The 22,890-nt window shown below is 56.6% G+C and overlaps 2 protein-coding genes across 5 annotated transcripts in view; both read right to left on the minus strand.

The window, feature by feature from the left end:
• ATG101 (autophagy related 101) overlaps window positions 1-21,638 on the minus strand; it is a 51,979-nt gene extending 30,341 nt beyond the window's left edge. The window contains exons 1-4 of one of the 4 annotated variants that reach the window (XM_033866671.2): window positions 21,433-21,638; window positions 21,166-21,322; window positions 17,931-18,257; window positions 15,035-15,734 (exon numbers count right to left, since the gene is read on the minus strand). In XM_033866671.2, the coding sequence (XP_033722562.1) occupies window positions 15,330-15,734; window positions 17,931-18,182 (657 nt within the window). In that variant the 5' untranslated portion in view covers window positions 18,183-18,257; window positions 21,166-21,322; window positions 21,433-21,638 and the 3' untranslated portion in view covers window positions 15,035-15,329. Of the gene's footprint in view, window positions 1-15,034; window positions 15,735-17,930; window positions 18,258-21,165 lie in introns of those variants that run through there. The other 3 variants (XM_033866673.1, XM_073788600.1, XM_073788602.1) reach the window with 3 other exon arrangements.
• SMIM41 (small integral membrane protein 41) lies at window positions 7,818-14,497 on the minus strand. The gene is made up of 2 exons (XM_073788603.1): window positions 12,412-14,497; window positions 7,818-9,690 (listed from the first exon to the last, which is right to left on the minus strand). The coding sequence occupies exon 1, from the start codon at window positions 12,825-12,827 to the stop codon at window positions 12,552-12,554; it is 276 nt and encodes a 91-aa protein (XP_073644704.1). The 5' UTR covers window positions 12,828-14,497; the 3' UTR covers window positions 7,818-9,690; window positions 12,412-12,551.
• Window positions 21,639-22,890: the final 1,252 nt, after the last annotated feature.

The following is a 22,890-nucleotide window of genomic DNA, read 5'->3' on the forward strand; positions in this document are numbered from 1 at the left end:
TTTGCCGTCATTTCTCTAAAGCTTCCGTTCATGCCAGCAGCGTGTCCTATGATCGAACTCCAAAGTGCCTCAGCTGGGTTCTAGCGCATTTCTGCGAGCTAACACATCTTTCACTCGAGAGAACTAAGGGGCTAGAATCCATTTATACTTTCTCCCTCCTCCCCACGCTGTGATCAAAGAAGAACTCTAAATTCAAATTTTTAATTCATTCAAAAATCGATTTCCTCATAGCCTTCTGTGTGCAGTGAATGGGACAGCAAAAATCCCTATCCTATTGGAGCTGACATTTAAGCAGATGGCTCAGGCAGAGAAGTTTCCAGCTAACGTGGTAGCTCTTGTCATGACAGCCAGTCCAAGAAGGAGGTAAATCTACTTTTAGCTGGGTTGTTGGGTTCTTTTGTTTCGGGGGGTTGTTGTTTTTTTCAAATCTTTATTTATTTGGCTGCGCTGGGTCTTAGTTGCGGCACGTGAGATCTTCGTGGGGCATGCGGGATCTTTTTTTAGTTGCAGCATGCGGAATCTTTAGTTGTGGCATGTGCACTTACTTGCGGCACGTGGGCTCTTAGTTGTGGCATGTGGGCTCTTAGTTGCGACATGTGGGATTTAGTTCCCTGACCAGGGATCGAACCCGGGCCCCCGGCATTGAGAGCGTGGGGTCTTAGCCACTGGACCACCAGGAAGTCTCAGCTGGCTTGTTGTTTTGCAAGGAAGGGATTCAAAGTCAAATAGGAGGGTTCACATGGGCTGTCAACTGTGGGTGAAGAGCTGCTGTCATAGTGGTGAGGAGTCCAGGCTGCTGTGGGGAGAGAGACCCTGGCAGAGAAATGCCCTAGGATCTCCCCCCGTCCCCGTGGAGGGAGCAGAGACCCGGGCTATGGACACCTCCATCACAGACCCGTGAAGCCTGGGGGAGCAGACGTGCACAAGGCAAGTGACTGCAAGAGGAACACAGAAGGGACAGTGAGGTGAAACGTTAGGGACCCTCAAGTGGTACCAGGGACCGAGTTAGTTAAGTCAGGTCGCCTACACAGCTTGGAACCCTAACTGGATCCTTTGCTAAAATACATCTTCAGCCTCCAGCAAAGTTCAGTGTGATCTGGGCCACGGGAGGGCGGCAGCCACGGACAGGGACAGTATTCCAGCAGAAGCTGCGCCACTTTCTGGCCATGGGGGGATTCTTGGAGGAGAAGAGCATCAGGCAACGGAGGCTCCAGCCTGAGAGCTCCGGAGTCCGGCCCCCTAGGCATCCCTCTGTCCCCAGACACTGCTCCCCTTCCTGTGGGGCATGCCCCTTGCCACGCCCCTGCATCATCATCGCTGGGTTGCTCTCTGGTTGAGTGGAGCACATTCTTTGGTGGTTTCCTGAGAAAACGTACGAGAGAGGTGCATGTTCTGGGTCTCCGTGGAAAAGCAGGTCAGCCTCTCACTCATCCCCCCACCCGACCCCCTGACCTTGGCTCTCACCATGGCCCTGGTCCCTGGGCCTCCTCGCTGTTTTCTCCTTAACTGTTTGCTCCTTCCTCAGGCTCCCAGCTCCTGCTGTTCTGTTGTCCAGAGGGCTTTTCCCCACTTACCTTTATTGCTCTTTCTCACTCCGGTCTTTACTCAAATGTCACCTTCCCCATGACCCCACTAAATACTTCAACCTTTCCCCTGCACTCTCTGTGCACCCACCATTTTGTTATTCTCCACAGCCCTTCTTACCACTTGTTATGAATTGCAACCCCCAAAAAACAGATGTGTTGAAGTCCTAAGCCCCAGGACCTCACATGCATTACCTTTGCATTGCAGAGGTAATTGGTCAAATAAAAGTGAGATCACACTGGAATAGGGTGGGCCCCTAATCCAATATGACGGGTGTCTTTATTAGAAGAAAGATATTTGGAGTCAGGTGCACAGGTGTCACGTGGAGAATGCCACATGACAATGAAGACAGAGGTTGGACTTGCGCGGGTACCAGCCAAGAAACACCAAAGGGTACCAGCAAGCCACGTGAGCTCGGAAGAGTTCCTGACAGATCGCAGAGGGAGCATGGCCCTGCCGACGCCTTGGTTTTGGACTCCTGGCCTCTATAACGGTGTGGCTTTGTTATGGCAGCTCTGGGAACCCAATATGCCATCTGATATTCTCTGTTTTAAATTACCTGTATTAGTTATCATCCGCCTCACCTCACAAGAATGCCAACAGCACAGCAGCAGGGACTTTTATCTGTTTTGTTCGCTGCTGCATCCTCAGGGTCTAGAGCAGTGCCTGGCACAGTAAGTGGTTTATAACACTAGTGGAATGAATGAATGAATGAAACCTATCATGCCTCTGTACCACTGAAGACTGGGTGCGTGGCTGCCTCTACCTCTCCCTTCCCACCCCTGTGTACCTTCTGTGAAGCATGGATGACCTTCCATCACACCACCCTTTAATGCAACTCCAGTCACCTGCCATCCACCCTACCTGAGCTACCTGAACCCACCCTTAGACTTTGGTGTCACCTGGAACTGTCCCATCCGGGTCAGCGTCGGGGCTGGACCCAGGGTCTGGCTGTCTTGGGTGCAGATGTCCCCCAGAGCATCTGTTATAATCTGAGAAGTGAGAACAAGTGGGAGTCAAGAAAGAGCCCTGGTGGTCCAGTGGTAAAGAATCCGCCTTCCAACGCAGGGGACGCGGGTTCAATCCCTGGTCGAGGAACTAAGAGGAGGAACTAACATGCCGCGGGGCAACTAAGCCTGTGCGCCACAACCACTGAGCTCGCACGCCTCAACTAGAGAGAGAAAAACCCTCATGTCGCAACTAGAGAGAAGCCCGTGCACCACAACAATAGATTCCCACGTGCCTCATCGAAGATCCCATGTGCCGCAGCTAAGACCCGATGCAGCCAAATAAATAAATAAATCTTTTAAAAGAAAGCCCAGGGCCTGGGGCAGGGGAGCAGCCTCCTTCACCCGCAGGGCTGAGGGCTGAGCTGGAGGAATAGAAGAGGAGCAGAAAGGGAATCAGACCTGGAGGGGGTCAGGGCTGAATGGTTCAGGACAGAGGCTGTGACGATGTCAGGCGGGCAAGGGCTCTTGCTGTTGGGTGAGGCTGAGACACGCGGGTGGGTGGGTGGGTGGCCCGAGAAGGGACACGAGACGTGTAACTGAACACTCGGATGGAGACTGCCAGGGGTGAGCCCAAGCTGGGGGAATGCCTGACAGGGACCCCCAGGCCTGAACAGGGGAAAGAGGCCAGCTGGGCAACGGGACGAGGAGGGTCAAAGGCCCAGAAGACACGGTAGAGAGCGGGCAAAGGCGACGAGAAGAGGGAGCAGAGACCCAAGAGGGCGGCAGCTTGGGGACCTCATTCTGGGCTCCATCCTTGGAGCAGTGAAAACCCACGCTGGCAGGTGGCGATGGGGGCGTCCAATAGGGAATGGCTCGACAGTCTACTCCTTTTTTTTTTTTTTCTTGCGGTACGCGGGCCTCTCACTGTTGTGGCCTCTCCCGTTGCGGAGCACAGGCTCCGGACGCGCAGGCTCAGCGGCCATGGCTCACGGGACCAGCCGCTCTGCGGCATGTGGGATCTTCCCGGACCGGGGCACGAACCCGCGTCCCCTGCATCAGCAGGCAGACTCTCAACCACTGCGCCACCAGGCAAGCCCAGTCTACTCCTTTTTAAAAGACCGCTCTGGTGCCCATGGAGAAGGGGTGGACTGAGAAGCACCGACGGACGTGGGGCTGTGGGAGAGGTGAGGAGGGTGGCCAGAGATGGAGCAAAGCTTTCTAAGGGGTAAAATGGACCCCATTCGGTGATGGGTGGCTGTGCAGGGGAAGGAGGGGGTGACTCGAGGACAACTGCTGGGGAAGAGGTGGTCCGCTCGCGAGGATGCTGCGCCCGGAACAAAGGGTTTCCTCCCTGACTTCCGCGCTGTTTCCTCCCTGACTTCCGCGCTCCCTCTCGCTCATGAAGCTCCCGCCACACCAGCCTCGTTTCAGTCCCTCAGACATGCCAATCTCACTCCCACAAGAGGACCTTTTGCCCCGCTGTCCCTCTGGCAGGAACACTGTGCCCCAGCCCTCAGCCTGGCTGGATCCCCGTCTGCCCAGGTCTCGATACAGATGCCGCCTCCTCGGAGACGCTTTCCCTGACCACCTCCACCTACAGTCGGCCTGCAGGTCTCCGCCCCATTGCCCTGCTGTGTTACCATCTGCAAATGACCATTTGTTCACACGTCCGTCAAACAACCCCGCCCACCAGCACGTGGGCTCTGTGGCGGGGTCCCTCTGTCTCATTTACCACGTATTCCCCAGTGGCTGCCAGCGGAGCTGCTGAGGAAATCATCGCAGAACGGACCGGTGCGTTAACGCGGCGTTCAGGACCCGGGTTAGGCTGGGGCTGCAGCTTTCAGAGCCATGGCATACAGATGGCGATTTAAGCTCCAGGAGAGCGGGGGGCACCCAGGGCAAGAGGGCAGGTAAGAGGAAGGCCTCGGACAGTCCTGAGACGCTTGGCATGCAAGCCCTGGGCGAGGAGAGAGGAGGTGCTGGCACGGGACCTTCAGAGAGAGGTGAGACTGGGACGAGGCAAAGCAAGACCTCCCCAAGGGCTTGTGGCTGGGCGCCAGGGAGCCTGGATTCAACTCAGGCAGGCGCTCCAGGGACCTGGGGCCCATTCCCTGCAATCCACATCACCTCGGGGGTTCCCCAAAGTTGGTGTTATCCTTCCCCCACTTCACTAATGAGGAAGAGGGTCTCAGTTACCCAGTGAGTGGCAGACCCAGAGTGTGGACCCACTATCGCAATGGAGACCACGGTTTCAGCGTCTCCCCTCCACAGCACCAAGCTTCCCCCCGAGCTCTCACGGCAGTCACGGGGACAGCTGTGAAGAGGAGAGGTCGGCAGCGGGTTGAGTGGCCAGGAGAGCAGCTGAGACACGAACTGAAAAGCAGGTTCAAGCAACCATCCGGGGGTGGATCGTGACCGGTCAGCGCCGTAGACAGGAGCCAGGCTGGAGAGGAGTGAGCGGGAGGTGAGGACGCAGGGACGGCAAGCGGGGGTAACTTTGGAGGCGTTTGACTCTAAAGATGAAGCAAGACACAGGGTAGTAACTGGAGGCGCCCTGGGTGCGCAGGAGGGTTATTTTAAGGTGGAAGAAACCTGAGTGTTTTGAAGTTGGAGCCAGCAGAGAAGGAGTGGTTAAAGGAGCATTAAAAAAACTAAAGCGAAGGGGGTGAGGTGCAGAGGTGGAGAGAGCACCCAGCGTGGCGGAGCATCCTGGTGCCTCCTTTCTGTGAGAAGCAAGAGGTGAGGGCATCTGAGCAGAAAATGGGAGATGAGGGGTAGGGTGGGAGCAGGGGCAGAGTGGAGAGTGGGCGTGGTCCGCAGTAATTCAGCACAGCTGACCGAAGCCGCAAAGGGTCCTGTGCAGGTCTGGTGACCATTCTCGGCGCCATCAGTCCACCCAGGGGTGAGGTGTTCTTTGGGGGCACTTGGCAGGCATCCAGGGCTGAGGTTGTGCCAGGAGGGCTCCATGCGAGGGGTGAGGTCAGGCAGTGGGCAAATGGGATTGGGGCAACGCACCACGGAGTCTGACCTGGAGGAGAAGGAAGTGGGGGTGGGGAGGCGCTGAGGGATAAGGAGGAAGTAGGGACAAATGAAAATGTTGAAACGCACAGAGTGAAAGAATAAAGGTGTGACATAGAGCACAGCAGCATCTGAAGCAGGGACTTCACAGACGGAGTAGTTTCCAGCCGTGTCAAGGTAAACAGAGGAACCGGGTGTGGGAGATGAGGCTCAGCCCTCCGGGCAGGACGCGGGCCTCACAGGATCACTGCAGCTTGGAAGGGAAGCACAGTAGCCACGGAGTAGGATGAGGTCTTCCGTGTGTGTGCTTTGTGTTGTTTCGTTTCGCCCAGGTGAGCCGTGTGTGTGTGTGTCTGTGTGTGTGTGTTAGAGCATTCACACACACAAAGGAGTAGACTATAGAATGGAAACCCATCCCTGTCCCCGCAACGGCTTTGCCGGCCCAGAGGGACCACGTTCCCCCTTTCTTCTGCATGGGGGCTCCTCCCCCATCACGCAGGCTTAGGGCGGTGGTGGGGAGGGGTAGCTCAGGGAAGCCATGTGGTCCAGAAAGAAGCCTTCCGCCCTCCCTCCCTCCAGAACTGCGGGGGGTGGGGGGAGGGGGCATGGACACGCCCCAGTTCCAAAATCCTTTGTTCCCCGACTCCCCAAATAGCTGGCTCCCCGGCTTCCCTCCCACCTCTCCGGGCGCCCCTCCTCCACGGCCCACCATGTCCTCTCACCCTGCCCTTAAGAGGTGTCCTGCTTGGCCTGCTCCCTTCTCCCCCCAACCTGGTCCCTTCCCACAGCTCCATCTTCTGCCTCTAGAGTCACCATGGCCTGGAAGCCCCCCTGCTGAGCCCCAGCCCCATCCACTGATTATCCACCTTGGACGCCCCCAGCGTGCTTCCAACCCGACACACCTGAGCTGGACGCATCACCGCCCCTCTGCCTGCGGCGTCCCCATCTGCAGCAGCCATGAGCCAGTCTATGGGCGCCCAGCCTCTGTTCACCCCAGGACTGAAACGGGATTAGATTTGGTAAGGCGACAGCCCTCTCCTTTAGGCCTCGTGGTTTGGGGTGTCTGAGTAGAGCACGTGACCAAGGCTTAGGACATTCCGTACTGGCAGCGCAGTACCTCCGGGGTAACACACAGTCACAGCTGCTCCCAGGGTTTGGCCTGAGAGACCTGGGACCTAAGGGACCCTAACCCCGCCTCTTTCATGATAGATATGAATCTGAGAGGCCGTGAAGCCAACATCCCCTCTTCACATGGAGGCTGAGACTAATAACAGGCACACTTACTGTGCCAGGCTCTCTACACATGGGGATCTCATTTCATCCTAACAAAACATGTACTAGCTCGGCCCCACTCTTCCCCACTCCGAAGAGGAGGGATTTGAGCCACGCGGGGTTAAGCACCTTGCCCAGGTCACACAGCTAGAGAATGTGGTACCAGCTTTCAAATCCAGGCACCTGATTCCAAGGCCTTGCTCTGACCACTAGACCACCCTGTCAGAGGCTGACAGAGCAACCAAGCCACGGGAGGCATAGAGGCCAGGCCTGCTGTCACTGTCAGACCTGAGTCAGGGCAGACCTGAGGCCAGGACCGCCGCTAGCCTTTGCAGTTACGTGCAGTATAAATTCCCCTCTGCTCAAGCCAAATATCTTTTGGGTTTCCTGTAAATTCAGACCAAAAAAGTCGTAACTGATAACACGGCCCCTCAGTGGGTGGCAGGCATCACCACCCGCTCAGTAATTCAGTCCAAGAGCTGGGGCTTCGTCCTCCCTGTTCCCTCTCCTTCATCTCTCACATCCAACTAGTGACCAAAGCCTGAATCCCAAACATCACTTGGATCTGTCCCCTTTTCTTTCCACCCCAGTCCAGGCCACCATTTTTTTTAAATAAATTTATTTATTTTATTTATCTAGTTTTGGCTGCACTGGGTCTTCGTTGCTGCGCGCAGGCTTTCTCTAGTTGCGGCAAGCAGGGACTACTCTTCATTGTGGTGCGCGGGCTTCTCATTGCAGTGGCTTCTCTTGCTGCGGAGCATGGGCTCTAGGCACGCGGGCTTCAGTGGTTGTAGCATGCGGGCTCAGTAGTTCTGGCGCACGGGCTTAGTTGCTCCGTGGCATGTGGGATCTCACCAGACCAGGGCTTGAACCTGTGTCCCCTGCACTGGCAGGCAGATTCTTAACCACTGCGCCACCGGGAAAGCCCTTTTGCTGGGTGTTGATCACAGCCTCCTTGCTGTCTCTCTACCTCCAGCCTGCTCCCACCCACAGACTTACCCCCCATTCCCTAAGATCCAGATCTTACCATGTCACTTCCCGGCTTAAAACCCTCCAGAGCCCTCACTGCCCCCAGGGTAAATTCCACTCCCGTCCAGGCTACCACGCCTCTGGTCTCCCGTCCCGTCCCTTCACACCCAGCTCTACTTACCTGCTTCTAGGGTACCACCAGCCCCACACGCCACTGCGCGTCTGCCCCGAATGTTCTTCCTCCCCTTCTTCACTCCGTGAATGCCCATTCAGTACCCCTTCCTCGACAAGCCAAGCCAGTCACTCTCTGCTCTTGGCTCCGTCCACACTGGGCACTTCTCATTGTCTGTGTTAGCTTCAGTCTTTTTTTTTTTTTTAACAAACTTAATTTTTATTTTATTTATTTTTGGCTGTGTTGGGTCTTCGTTTCTGTGCGAGGGCTTTCTCTAGTTGCGGCAAGCGGAAGCCACTCTTCATCGCAGTGCGCGGGCCTCTCACTATCGCAGCCTCTCTTGTTGCGGAGCACAGGCTCTGGACGCGCAGGCTCAGTAGTTGTGGATCACGGGCCCAGTTGCTCCGCGGCATGTGGGATCCTCCTGGACCAGGGCTCGAACCCGTGTCCCCTGCATTGGCAGGCAGATTCCAAACCACTGCGCCACCAGGGAAGCCCCTAGCTTCAGCCTTGTAAGCATCAGTCTTTACTGGACTGTGAGGTCCTTGAGGGCAGGGCCTCTGCCCCATTCATCTCATCCCCAGCCCCAGAGCCAGCCCGGCACAGAGCAGTCACTCAATAAACACTCATGGAAAAGATGAATAAACGAAGTGTTCCCAGGAGCAGGGTGGGGAGTGGGCGATTCTATACCTTTTCTCTAGGAGTGGCCAGGTTCGGAGGAAAAAATAACAACATCACACGATGATCACAGCCTTTCATCTACAGACAAGCACACTATATATTTGATCCTCCTGCCATTGTTGCTTCCATTTTATGGATGAAGATACTGAGGTTCATGAAGGTTTACAGCGTAGAATTCAGTGCACACGCTCACAAAATCCACTCTTTTTTTGACGCACAAGCTCTGGCCAGACTATGATCGGTCGTCAATAGGGCAGCTGAATGAAGACATGTTATTGCCCACACTGGCCACAGGGGGGCAATCGATTGCTGGCGTGAGAGTCACTGCCCCACTCCTACCCACCCTTGGAAAGCTCTGGATCTGGGTGTGGAAAGGGAATAGCCAGCACTGAGGAGGGACCAGGGGAGAGGGGCCATGGCTGGGGTTTGCTATTTCAGGATCTGCCAGAAACAGTCCAAACTGGAGCGGGGCCCGGGGGCTACTGCTAATGCCAAGAGTCAGGAACTGGAAACATAGACCGTATACCCCAAACTTGCATTACCAGCATATTTAATAACAAGCCACAGGAAGAGATGGGGCAGTGATGGGGCACTGTTGGGGCACCCAAGACCTCCAAATGGGGGACAGTGACCCACAGCCCTCAGCAGGGACAAGTCACTGGCCTGTCAGACCACGGCCACCCTGCATCAGAGATGGGACAGGGCCCAGCAGGCAGGGGGCTGGTCAGCGTCTGCGGGCACTGAGCATCCTGGGGGTGTGGCCTCTTCAGTGCCCAGGACACACAGCAGTTGCCCGGGGGCCCATTCATTCCTGGAGCGCTGACCTCCCAGACCCACACCATAAGCAGTTCAGGAGGTTGGATAGAGCAGATCAGAGGCAGCAGCTGAGTGCAAAGATCCCAAGTTGAGATCTCACGACAATCCAGGTTTCTCCCAGGCTGTCGTCTGCACCGCACACGGATCAAAGGTAGCAGGAGTTCCCCGTACAGCCAGTGCGCTGGAATGGGAGCTCTCTGGGAGACAGACCACACAAGGCTCGGGAATCTGTAACAGACAGCCACCCCTGTCTTTGCTGGGAAGGGAGCCAAGGAATGACAGACCTTTCCAGCTCAGAGTGAGACTCAGGGGCTGGAGAAAGGTTAAGTCAAGATGTCCACCCACCTGTGGCCCCGGCGTTTCCATCAAGGACAGCACAGGCTAATGGAGCTTGCTGGTGACCAGATGCCTGGCCTCACTCCACGGCACTCAGACCTACAGCCATCCCCCACCTCTCCCTCCCAGCCGGAGCCTGAGAAATGCCATGACAGCAGCACCCATTTCCCAGTTTTCTAAATTATTTTCCTCCCCACTCAGTCTGACAGCCTTGACCAGGGTCAGAGCTCCACAGCAAACATCTCGGTATCTTTCTCCAGGAACACTGAGGTCTCCAGCACATGCCACGGGCCAGCTACCCAAGCACTGAGCTGAAGGGATAGCGAAGGCAGGAAGTTGGATGAAGAAAGCGTTTGCCTACCCCATTTTCTCTCACCCCACCGGGACACCCCCAGCCCTGCCTGGGTGTGAGCAGACACCGTGATGCTGGGGGCACGGTCCGTCCCTCCATCGAATCTCTCTACGCCTCTAACACCACCCAGACTTGAACCCAAAGGCCAACCCAAGTCATCACCTTGACCTCCGATCCCTCTGCTCTGTCCACTTGGACTTTTTTTCCATAGGTGTATATATTCCAGCTGACCCTCTGAGCTCACCCACACCCTCAGGTTCGGGCCAGGAAAGCTTAGCCCAGCTGGCTGGGGAGTTGCTGAGGTACCTGGAAGGCCATTCCCAGCAGGAAGAAGGTATCTAGCAAGGCTGCCTGGAAGTAAGGATGGGAAGGAGGACACGGAGCGGGAGGGGGGGAGTTGAGGTTCCAGTCCCGGAAACCATATGACAAATGTGGTGTGAAGGTTCATTCTTTTGGGAAGAGAGGCCATATTCTGCATCAGCATCTCAAAGAGTGGTGAGAAATCAGGGAAAGAGAGGACAGAGCAAAGAGGGCAACCCAAGGGGTCCTTCTCACTCAGGGATGCCACCCCACCCCCTGAGCTTGGAACCAAGCAGGAGCCCCGGGGTCCAGTTCCGGCTCTGTCATCCACTTGAGCATGTCACTTTCTTCTCTCTGAGCTTCCCCATTTGTAAAGTGAAGGGTTCACAGCAGAACTGGAGACTGTCCCAGATGGGGACGGAGAAAAGAGCATAGTATGGAGATGGGAGAAAGGATGGAAATGCAGCAAATTCAGCAGAACTTATGGGCAAGGGGGTGGGCGAACCTGGACACAGTAAAGAGAGGGCATTCCAGCCCCTCCCCCAGGACACAGCAAAGGGAGGTGGGGAATGTCCCCGGGCTGGCCCGCCTCCCTAAGGCCAGGAGCAGTCACAAGCACACACACACACACACACACACCCCTGGCCAGCCCTCTCTCCAAGGGGGTGGGATCAGCATGCCTGAGGTGAGAAGTCCACAGCTCAGCAAGGCCAGTGTGGCACAGCTGTCCGGGATTAGCACCAAATCCTGGGCTGCTCTGTGCAGGGATCACACGTCCTCAGCCTCACAGCTGCACCCTGCCCACTCCGGCCCCTCACCCCTCATCGGCCCCTCCTCTCCAGCACTCACTCCCTTCTCAGAGGGAAGCTGGGACCCTGCCTCTGCCCTGGCAGACAGGGGAGGGGCTTTAGAGTGGGAGGGGCAAGAGAGGTCAGAGGCACCCCTGGTGAACAGCTCCACCCACAGAAACCTGGGAATCCCTTGGTACACCACTGAACAGAGGAGACAGACACAGAAGGCTTCCCTCGCCAAACCCTATGGCTCTGCCCAAGGCAGCCTTGGCCTAGAATTACCTTGTCTTTAGGCCACCCAGGCCCTTCCCTCCAGATGGTTCCTGTCCTTGGAGAGGCAGAGGCAGGAGGGCCAGATGGAGCCCCTACAGCTGGGAACCCTCAGTCCCAGCTTCCTGGAGCAGCGTGCTCCTGAGGCCCCCCAGCTGTTAGGAATCTTGTCACCTACCCCCCCACGCACACCCCAAAGCCCCTTGCTCTGGGCCACACACGTCCCCCCACCTGAGCAGGGGCTGGGGGGAGGAGGCCCCAGCACACCTCCCCATCCCCCAGGGTCATCCAGGCTCCTGGCTCTGCCCTAAAACTCGATCCACACTCCCATCCCTGCCCCAAGAGGGAGGCCACAGTGAGGAATCATACCCAAACCTCTCTCCGGGGAAAAGGCTTCCTGAAGGAGAGGACAGGAGGAAGCAGAAGCCGGGGGCCTGGGTTGGCTGAGTTCCTGTGGCCGTGGCTCTCCCCAGCCTCCCAGTGGGATGACACAAAGTTGGGCCTCAGCACTAGGTGGGGCTGGCGCAAAGCGGGGTGGCGTGGGTGCAGGGAAGAAGGGCTCCCCCGCACACCGTGGCCCCCCCAGACTCCCTCCGCTTTGACCCGCCCTGCTTCTCCCTCTCCCGCAGTTACACAGTGACCTAGAAAAAGGCCGTGGGTCGGGGCGCCACTGGGCTGGAGAGACGACCGGGAGAGGGAGGGAAGGGCAGCCCCTCCGCTCAGATCCCGGCACCCCTGGGATAGCCGCCGGCCCACCCCGTGGGCTTCCAGAGCTGGAACGGGAGTCGCTGAAAAGCTGAGTCTGTGGCTGAGCGCAGAGAGCCCGGCCAATACGACGGTTTCCAGCCCCTGCGCCCCCACTCCCAAGGCGCTGCAGCTCTCATCTGGGCGGGCTCTCACCTGTGTGTGCGCGCGCGCGCCAGCATCGCCGGAGGGCTTCCCGCTGAAGCCGTCTGGCGCTGGGGGCCGCTCCCTCGAAGTCGGGCGTGGAGTCCGCGGGCCGCCGGGGGGCCGCGACCCCCGAGCGCAGCCGGACGCGCCTACGAGTCATCCTCGCCGCCACTGGCGCCGCCGGGCTCTCCCTCCCGGGACGCGCGCAGCTCTCGGGCCAGCAGCGCCGTCAGACCCTGGGCGCGAAGCAGTAGGCCGGCGCCCAGGAACAGGAGCCCGCAGAGCACGAGCAGCGACAGCACGCCCAGCACCGCCGCCTGCACGGCGCGCGGCCCCTCGGGGGGCTCCGGCAGCACCCCCGACTGGTTGCAACAGGAGCTCAGCCAGGCGGCCCGGGCTGTGACGTCCGCCTGCGAGCCGTTCATGCTTCACGCCGGCTGCCCAGATGTGCTGGCGACCGCCAGATGTGCGGGAGCCCGGGGCCGGCGGGTGGGCGGCGGCCGCGTCAGGGAGGGGCCCAAGGGGCGGATCCCAGGCGCCGTGCGACCCCACCCCCTGCGTCGGAGCGTTCAGGCCCTTTTTAGACAAAGGGCTCCTCCAGTGTAGCTATGGCCCAGAATCCCAGGGCCGGTGTTACTTCTGCGCTCAAAGGCCCACACAACCACGCACGCACCCAACCGGCCAAACCCAGGAGTCCTGTCCCCAGGGCTCTCCCTCCCCCTTAGCAGAGGTCAGGAGATAGCCCGCCCTCAGAATCCCGAAAGGATCTTCCAGACCTCATCCCAGGTGCTGGCTAGGGCGCTGCCCCCGCTGAGCGGGACACAGGACAAACAAGGGCCATCCCCACTCCTGGGCTTTCTGTCCCTGGGCCAAAAAGGTCAATACTGCTAGGTGGCCCAGGTGGCCACTGGGACAGGAGGCAAATAAGCAGCCTCTAGACCCTTAGTGATCATAGCCTTCATCGTGCATCATCCCCTTGGGAGCCTCCTGGGGCCGGACAAGCAGCCAGTGCCTCCTTGGTCCCAGGGGAGGGAGATGGAGGGCAGGAGGACTTTAAGGCCTGCCCCCATTCCTTTGCTCAGGCCCCAGAGGTCAAGGAGAGTTACAGACCAAGGGGAAAGCATAGATCTGAGTCACCAGGGCTCCTGTCCTGACCTTGAGTAAATCAGTCCCCTGCCTCCGGGAAATCACGCCACCAAAAGGGATGGAGATGTTACTGAACTGCCCACTACGGGGGGCTTGCTGCCAACTGGGTGTCCCACAGCCAAGCCAGGGCGGGAGACTGGCGCAGAGCCTGGCTGCAAAAAAGCAGAAAGTATGGGGAAGCTGAGATGGAGGAAAGACCCTCCCGACCAGGTCTCCTGAGAACTGTAGCAACCCTGAGCTCGGTTTAAAACAAAGTCGCTGTCCGCAAACACCTGACTCAGCCGACTCCCCGGAAGGGATGAGCTGATGGCCTCTAGGAGGAAAAGAAGGTCCCCCAGACTGCAGCAGGCCAGGTAGGGTCACACCTCATCAAGGACTTGCTGAGAATTGGCCTTCCCCATCTCCAAACCCCTGAGAACCTCCTGAGTTCTCCAACTCCCCAGTGCCCCAGAGGTCAAGGGTAGGACATCAGAAAATCCCTCATGAAACAGCGCACGGCCAAGAGTGGCTTGGGGTGAGAAAAACGTGCAAACACATCCTGGCCATCCTGGCGCCTAACTGCTCCAGGACCATGGACAAGACCCCCAGCCCCTTTCTCCCTTAGCACAGCTGCTTATGCACTGCTCACTTAGTTTGGTTAGAACTGGCACCTATGTAACAAAAAGCATTGTAAAACATGGAAGACTAAATCAATGAAAACACACAATGGAGTTCACCGGTTTTGAGCATGCTTGTCTAGAAATGAGTGAGTTACCAATGTCCTAACAACTGGCGAGGGCCAGCCCAAACTGGAAGAAGTGTTACCAGACACCAGTCTTAAGGTGGCCAATCTCTCTCCAGAGACAGAAACACCAAATCAAATGAGCTCTCTGGTGCAAGTGGGGGCCTGTGTGTGCTCTATGAAGACAGAGGAGATATTCTTTGGGGTCATCTGAAGGAAGACCAGATAATATAAAAGGCAGGGATGTCATACCTTCCTTAGGAAGGGAGGAGAAATAGCACAGTCATATCCAAAAGCAGTAGATCCTGATCTGTGCCCTCATTCATGGGACTGACCATGGTCACACCTGCTTATGTGAATGTCCAACAAAGCACAAAATCAATCAGCTTTCATCTATCTTTAATCCCATCCGCCCACTCCCCTCATCTTGGAATAATGCTCTCAACACACACATGTGTCCTGGCAGGTCTGCTATAAAAGTGTTAATGTTTTGGGCTTCCCTGGTGGCGCAGTGGTTGAGAGTCCGCCTGCCGATGCAGGGGACACCGGGTTCGTGCCCCAGTCCGGGAGGATCCCACATGCCGTGGAGCAGCTGGGCCCGTGAGCCATGGCCGCTGAGCCTGCGTGTCCGGAGCCTGCGCTCTGCAATGGGAGAGGCCACAACAGTGAGAGGCCTGCGTAGCGCAAAAAAAAAAAAAAAAAAAAAAAAAGTGTTAATGTTTCAGGCCAGAACACCAGCCAAGGTAGAGATGGCGCAACCCAAACTCACATTCTCAACTTTATTCACCATCCTAGTGATGTCCTCTGTACAGCGTAGGAAAGGGGACCCCCACCAGGGGCGCGGAGAGACAGCGTAGGCCGGACCTGACCATCAGTGAAGGTGACAAGGATGACCAGAGACTGGCAACCACACACCAGGAAGCCAGGGGTGGCCCTTCCAGATCTCATCAAGGACCTGGAGCGGGTTCCAGAGCCCCAAGGGCTAACAGGGCCTAACAGTACGATCCCCAGAAGCCAAGGTCCGCAAGCCATCAAGGAGCGCCCGAGGCCCCAGCGACACCTAGAGGGCCAGGGTGTCTTTGATGAGCCTGCGCATGGTGGTGGTGACGGAGGAGCCCAGGGCATCGGTGATTTGGAAGGAGATCTTGTAGAGGTAGGGCTGCACGTCCCGCAAGCCTGTGTCAAACACGTTGTCCACCTCCGACTGCGTGGGCATCTTGGGCAGGTACTCGTGCCGGTTCATCACCTCTACAATGTTGGTGATCTTCTCGCAGAGCTTCTCACCCACCTTCTCCCGGCAGATCTGCCGTTCCTGCTCCGTGGCCAGGGCCACCACGTGCACCTTGACCGTCCACACTTCCCAGGGGATGCACTCGTCTGAGAAAGGCCAGCGAGACTTCTTCTTCTGATAGAACTCCAAGGACATCTGGCCCAGCCCATCGCCCCCGGAGTTTCGCAGAGCATCCTGGGGAAGGAGGAGCAAGAGTGAGCAGGCCAAAGCCTCCGAGGGGCTCTCGCCCTGAGCGCCTGCTTCCTATGCCCCAGGGAGCTGCTCTCCTAGCTTCTTCAGTCCCCCGGGAGGGCAGGGAATGAGGCCCAGAGAGTAAAGGATTCGTGTGAAGCGCCACAGCCAACTGCCGGCCTCAAGCTGAACGGTCCAAGCAAAGTCTGTGCGCCCACCCAGCTCCTCCAGCTTTGCTCGGAAGTGAGGTTTTTAAGCACATATTCTGGGCCAGGCTCTTTACACACGCAATCCTTCTCGCTCCTCTCAACAACTCTGTGCAGCAGGTATATAACTTCCATTTGACGGAGGCAGAATGAGGCTCAGAGACACTGGCAAGTTACCTTGCCAAAGTCCCAGGCCAGTGGATGACGGCGCCAGGGTTTGAATCCAGATTGTCTGATTTCAAAATCTTTGCCTTTCAACTTTACAAGAAGGACCTTCCTTCTCCTTCCACAACCCCGCCCCTTTGGCCCCCATCCTTCAGAAGGTTCTCCAAAATCACCTTCTCTCCAACGTCTCCTTCTCCCCAGGCCAATTAAGCACAATCCTACCTCATTCACTCAATGACAACCTAAACTCACAGCCTCTAAAGAAAAGCCCAGTGATCCTTAAAGAGAGAGACAAAAGCCAAGGAACCGAAGGGGGACAGGAGGGGAAGGACAGACCAGACCTGGAGCTTCTCCCTCCTCTCCTCTGAGAAGCCAATGGGGCCACCTGGTCCGATAAATCTGCCTGCCCCCCCGTGGGGTGTGGCAACCCCACACTCCTCCTAATGCAGCCAAGACCCTAAAGCACCTTTCCATCTGAGTCCGGGCCAACCCAGAAGGTAAGGATGCCTCCCTCAAGTCCTTAACTGCCCATCAGGAATAAGTCTCTCCTTCACGAACAAACCAAGCTCGTGTGCCCTCAGCTGACAGTAATAACAGCTGCCGCTTCTGTAACGCTTCCTGGGTGCAGGCTGTGAAGCACTTGACATATTTGACTCATTTAATCCTCACGGTGCATATACCCCATGAGGTGGGCACAATTTTCATCCTAATTTTACACACAGTGAAACTGAGGCTGGGAGGAGTGGAATCACTTGCCCAGGGTCACACACTTGCTGGGTGGCAGAGCCTGGCTCGAGTCTGTGCTCTAAGAGTCCACTGTGCTCCCCGTGCCGCTCATAGGCATCTGGAGGACAGAGGGCTGAGTACCGCTGCCTCCCTTTGAAGGGGGACTGGGAAACTCTTATGAACTTGCCCTTTCTGGCCTTGGAGGGATGGAGGTGGGGAGCCCACTGTGGCCTGGGAGAGGGTCCACCCCCTGCAAGGATCACACCTCTGTGGAATGGAAGTCAGACAGACAACCCTCCTCCTCTGACCTCAGGGAACACCTTAAGAGAAATTCCCTTGGTTACTTGAAAATTTAAAAATATGCACTCATCGGGGCTTCCCTGGTGGCACAGTGGTTGAGGGTCCGCGGCTGGGCCCGTGAGCCATGGCTGCTGAGCCTGCGTGTCCGGAGCCTGTGCTCCGCAACGGGAGAGGCCACAACAGTGAGAGGCCCACGCACCGAAAAAAAAAAAAAAAAAAAAAAAAAAAAATGCACTCATTGAAATAGTGAAACACTGCAACACTGAATGAAGACAAAATAAAAATCATGTCTCCATTCCCACCCTGAGGTGACCAACATTAGCAGAATGGCGTGTCCCATCCACCTTTCCCCTCACCCCTACAGGCACACACAGACACGTGCCACGCTGCCCGAGAGACACTCCACTTGGATGCCCACTGCCTGAGCCCAGCATCCCTCCCTCTCAGGGAGTTTCATATAAGAAAGGCCCAAATGTGGAAGCAGAGCAGAGGGGTATCAGGAGAGAGAGCTGCAGGGTCAGAGAAGGTCAAGAGCACAGCGGCAGCGATCACCCAGGGGCCCTGACCGCCAGCGCTCCGAGGGCTTCCTGCTCTGCTTCCTTGTACTTTTACCAGGTCCCCTCACCTCCCCACCCCCCACCACGCCCTCCTCACCCACAGAAGCTCTGAAAGCTCCTCTTCCTTAGAACCTGAAAGGACCCGACAAGTAACCCCAGGAAGGGCGAGCTGGCCCAGCAGCAGGCCGGGGCGGGGTGGGGATGACACTCAGGGGCCGCCTGCCCCCCACCGCGCCCCACCTTACCCTGAACTCCCCGACGACCTTGCGCAGGGCGCGGTCCAACTCCTCAGACGAGACGCGCACGTAGGTGAAGTCGATGAAGTCGCAGTCAACGTCCTGGGTGCCCACGGTGCCGATGGAGTAGGTGCCCTCCTTCTTGTAGTGGAACTTGCCGGTGCTGCGGTGCAGGAGCACCGTGTGCAGCACGGCCAGCATAGCCTCCTCCACCTGCCGCCCCTCCACCGACACCTCCAGCACCTCCGAGCGACAGTTCATCTTGCAGCCGGTGGCCCACGCTGGGGTCGGGACGAGAGTAAAGACCGGGGAGCTTCGCCCCACCCGGGGACCGCCCTGCAGAAGGAACCATATCAGATGTGGACACCTTCTGCATGATCTGCGCGTCACCTGTTCACCTCCTTCCAGGCCCAGCCCAGCCCCTGACGCCGCAGCCCGTCTCTGCACTGCGCAGCACATGCTGGCAGAGAATCACAGACTCTCGGGATCGGAGAAGAGGAGAGCCTCAAAGTTACCAGTCCAAACACCCGGCCCAGGCCTGAAGTCCATGACGGTGTGCAGTGCAGGTTACAGCAAATGCTCACTGTGCAACACCTATCAGCCCCTGCCCTTGAGAAGCTGCCAGGATGGAGGAGAGACAGGCAGGTAAACATTACCAGAGTGGTGAGACTACATGGTGGGAATAGAAGAAAAGGAAGATTGGAATCTGATTTCCTGGGATCTTGAATGACCAGATTAAGGCATCTGGACTCTGTCCCGAGGGCAGAAGAGTCACTGCATCACTGTCCAGCACTGAATCTGGGCAGCAGAAAGTGAACTCTGGTTGACAAGCAGAGAATGGCTCGTCGCTATTTTGGGGTCACGGACTGCTCTGAGAAGTCAGTGAAAGCTAAGAAGACTGGACTTGAAAACCTGACTGACACATACACACCAAATCTCACGTTTCCATCCACAGACTGAGGTAAAAACTTGCCAATTTAAGGCAGAAAGGGCTGGGCAAGGAGGCCAGTTAGAGGCCACTACAATAGTGACAGTTACAGAGACAGTGCAATGGGATATGGGAGAGTGAAGTACAGAGTGTGGGGTTTTCACGTCCAAAGGGCCTGGGTCTGAATCCCAGCTCTCCTATATCTTGCTCTGTGACCTTAAGCAAATCATTCAACCTCTAAGTCTATTTTCTCATGTGTAAATTTGGATCGTTATGAGGATGAAATAAAATAACACATGTAAAACACAGCAGAACAGTGGTTAAGAGCAGTGACTCTGGGCTCCCCTGGTGGTGCAGTGGTTGAGAGTCCGCCTGCCGATGCAGGGGACACAGGTTCGTGCCCCAGTCCGGGAAGATCCCACATGCCGCGGAGCGGCTGGGCCCGTGAGCCATGGCTGCTGAGCCTGCGCGTGCGGAGCCTGTGCTCCGCAACGGGAGAGGCCACAACAGTGAGAGGCCCGCGTACCGCAAAAAAAAAAAAAAAAAAAAAAAAAAAAAAGAGCAGTGACTCTAAAGCCGGACGGCCTGGGTTGGAACCCCGGCTCTGCCAACTGCTGACTGTGTGATGTGATCATGGACAAGCTGCCTCACCCCTATGTGCCTCAGTTTCCCCAATCCATAAAAAGGGCATATTCACAATAGCTACCCCGAAAGGGTCGTCTCAAGGACAGGATGAGTAAGTATCTGTAACGCACTTAATGCAGTTCCTGACAGGTAGTATTAGCTGCTATAATTATTTCATTGTCATTGATGAGAGATGACACAAGGCTACAGGACAGGACTAGTGGAGAGAGTGGGAATGAAAGAAGAGACTTGAGGGCTTCCCTGGTGGCACAGTGGTTAAGAATCTGCCTGCCAATGCAGGGGACACGGGTTCAAGCCCTGGTCCGGGAAGATTCCACATGCCGCAGAGCAATGAAGCCCATGCGCCACAACTACTGAGCCTGTGCTCTAGAGCCCGCAATATAAAACTACCGAGCCCGTGCGTCACAACTACTGAAGCCCACGTGCCTAGACCCCATGCTCTGCAACAAGAGAAGCCACTGCAATGAGAAGCCCACGCACCGCAACCAAGTGTAGCCCCTGCTCGCCACAACTAGAGAAAACCCACGTGCAGCAAAGAAGACCCAACATAGCCAAAAATCAAATAAATAAATTTTAAAAATTAAAAAAAAAAAGAACAGACTTGAGAACCAGAACTTCATCAGTAACTGAATATGAGCCCAGCAAGAGAGGGTTCAGCCTACACACCTCCCCTGACAGAGAATTCACTACTTCTCGCAGCAGGCCATTCCGTCTTTTCAAAGCTCTACTCAGTGATCCCCTCTATGGAAGGAATCTCTTAGTGCTTCAAACCACTAAACTTAGTTTTGATATCAAGAGCCACACACAGAATAAGTCTCACCCTTTTTCCACAAAGGAGCCTTTCAGATATTTAAAGGCAACTCTTCCATCACCCCCTTACCCCTCCCCCCCACCCCATCTACAGGTTAAAGGTCTCCAGTCCCCATAAACATGCCAGCTTGACATCACATCTTATCTCCTCAAGTCTGGCAGCTCTCTTCAAAGTGTATTGGTTTGTCTCTTTGTCCCTGAAGACAGGGCAGCAGGCCATGGACTGCTCAGAATCAAGCTGGCTCTCTGCCTCTCGCTTGGCAATCAGCCCAGGACTACCTGTATTATCAGTTATCTTTTCACAGGTGTTAATCTTGACTGATCTCTCCAACTAGGCAGACGATTCCTTGAGGGCAGGGACTGTATCCTAGTCATCACTGGAATCTCAGTATACCTGATTCCTAGTACAGTGACTGCTCAATTCATCCTGATGCAGGAATTGTTGCTGGGTTGGTTCTCTAGTCTAACTCCATCCAGCAATTTCCCATCTAAAGATTCCCAGCTCTGGTCCAGCTCCCCTTTCTTCCACAAACCCCCTCTTGTATCCCCCGCAGGCCATCCATCTCTTCACTTTTGGCCCAAACCCAGGCTCTTCCCTCATTCTCGGCGCCACTCCACTCCTTCAGGAAGTCATTACTAACCAACCTCAGCCTCCTTCCCAACGCGGCCACCTTTGGTCTGTGATGAGCTTCTCTGCTCCCTCTCCCCCGACCCCGGTGAGCAGGGGACTTCTCCAAGGCAGGGCCTGGGAAGTCTCGTCCCTTCGGTGCCCCCAAGGCCCAGATCTGCAGAGCACAGGTGCAGAGGCTGACTGATGCCTTCTCTGAGTCAGGCCGGAGCCCAGGGTACCCCCATCCTCACCTTATGCAGAGAGACTGGAGCGCGGGTCCCTCAGGCTGGATCTTGCCCTTCCTCCTCCTCAGGCGCAGGTAAGCCCTCCGCAGGTGCGATCTCCGCAGGTACGATCTCCGCAGGTACGCCGCAAACTCCGCGCGCCCGAGGAGCCGCAAGAAATGGGCTGAACGCAAAAACACACAGTTATTCGGCTCCGCATCAAGAAACCCCGGCCGGACGCAGGAAGGACTTCCCGTCCGAGTCGCGTTTCTCCAGCCACCAGTCCCGGCGAACCTCCACGGTCCAGGGCTACGCGGGAGGAGCGGACTCCTCCAGGTCTCGGGAGCGGCGCCCCGCGCCCAGCCTGGCCGGTCCCGGGAGTTCGAGGCGCGCCCGCGCTCGTACAAGAGAAGGGGGCACACGGCTAAAACGGCCCCCCACCTCCCCGAATCCCCGTCCTGGACCTTCGGGCCACGCAACCGGCCTCCCCGCGGGCGGCAGATCACCTCGGCAGGAGGCGGTGCCGGCGCCGGAAGCCCTGACCCTCCTCTGCGAGCCTGGCCGGTCCCACCTGCTCCATCGGCCTCCGGCGGGGGCGCGAGCGGAGCTGGCCGAGCCCTGACACTAGTGCAGCTACCCAGATCGTTCTACCTCCACTCCAGAGGACAAAAAGAATCATACGCTGCTCTATAATTTGAAATCTACCTGTTTCTGGGTTATCTATCAGCTTTTAAGATTTGATGGTAAGAAGTATCTCCCTCATTTGGACGAGTCCATTCACTCCCACCACCGAGGATGTTGTTGTGTTTCGGCTGGAACAACTCACTTCCGCCATAGAGATTAGAGGGAAGGAGGGGCCTGATGGGCTCTGTGCTGCCTCCCTTGGCCGAGAGTAGTCATCGGCGGCGAGCCACCCCTGGAAAGGAGCCCCAAGTCTGGGCTCAGAGGCCTGGAAGGGGCATCGATCCCCCAAGATGAGGGGCATGCTATTTGGAGAGGTGCCCTGGAGATGAGCTCAAGCCAGTGTTCTGAGTGAATGGCAAAACTTTAGCTTGTTCAATGTGCACGATAGACAAGATCCCTGGCCCCACAAAGATGCTGGACAAAGGGGCTTAACCTTACTCCGTTATCTTCACACAGGAGCACTTCTTGGTGCTCTGCCATGACGGATCTGGTGACATTTCTTGTAAAGCTTGTAATTCTGCCATTGCCTCTGTGTGTGCCTCTTGATGTCATTCATCCATTCTTATTTTCTCCTCTATAAATGGGGCCTGGGGAAGGAGAAAGCCGCCTGCTTTAGAGACCAGCATCCTCTTCTAGAGCCTGGACTTAACCAGAAAGGAATCAGAATATTGAGGAATCAAAGGAATCAAAGGAATCAGAATATTGAGGAATCAAAGGAATCAAAGGAATCAAAATATTGAGAGGGGAGGATCTGTAAGGAGCCAAAGGAGGGGGACCCAGGGAGGTTAGAACCAGCCCCAGGGGGCGGGGGGGAGAGGGGCGGCGAGAAACAGAGCCTAGGGACTTCCCTGGCGGTCCAGTGGTTAAGACTCCCCACTTCCACTGCAGGAGGCGCGGGTTCGATCGTTGGTGGGGGAACTAAGACCCTGCGTGTCGTGTGACAAAAAAAGAAAAAAACAGAGCCTAACTTCCAGAGACTGCCAGTGAGTGAGGGGAGTGACTGACCGCTCTCTGTCCCCTGACACACTCATCTCAGGGCCCTTCACTGCCACTGTCCTGAATTCCCCA

Source organism: Tursiops truncatus, chromosome 11 (assembly GCF_011762595.2).
Source record: "Tursiops truncatus isolate mTurTru1 chromosome 11, mTurTru1.mat.Y, whole genome shotgun sequence".
In the NCBI taxonomy this organism is placed as follows: Eukaryota; Metazoa; Chordata; class Mammalia; order Artiodactyla; family Delphinidae; genus Tursiops; species Tursiops truncatus.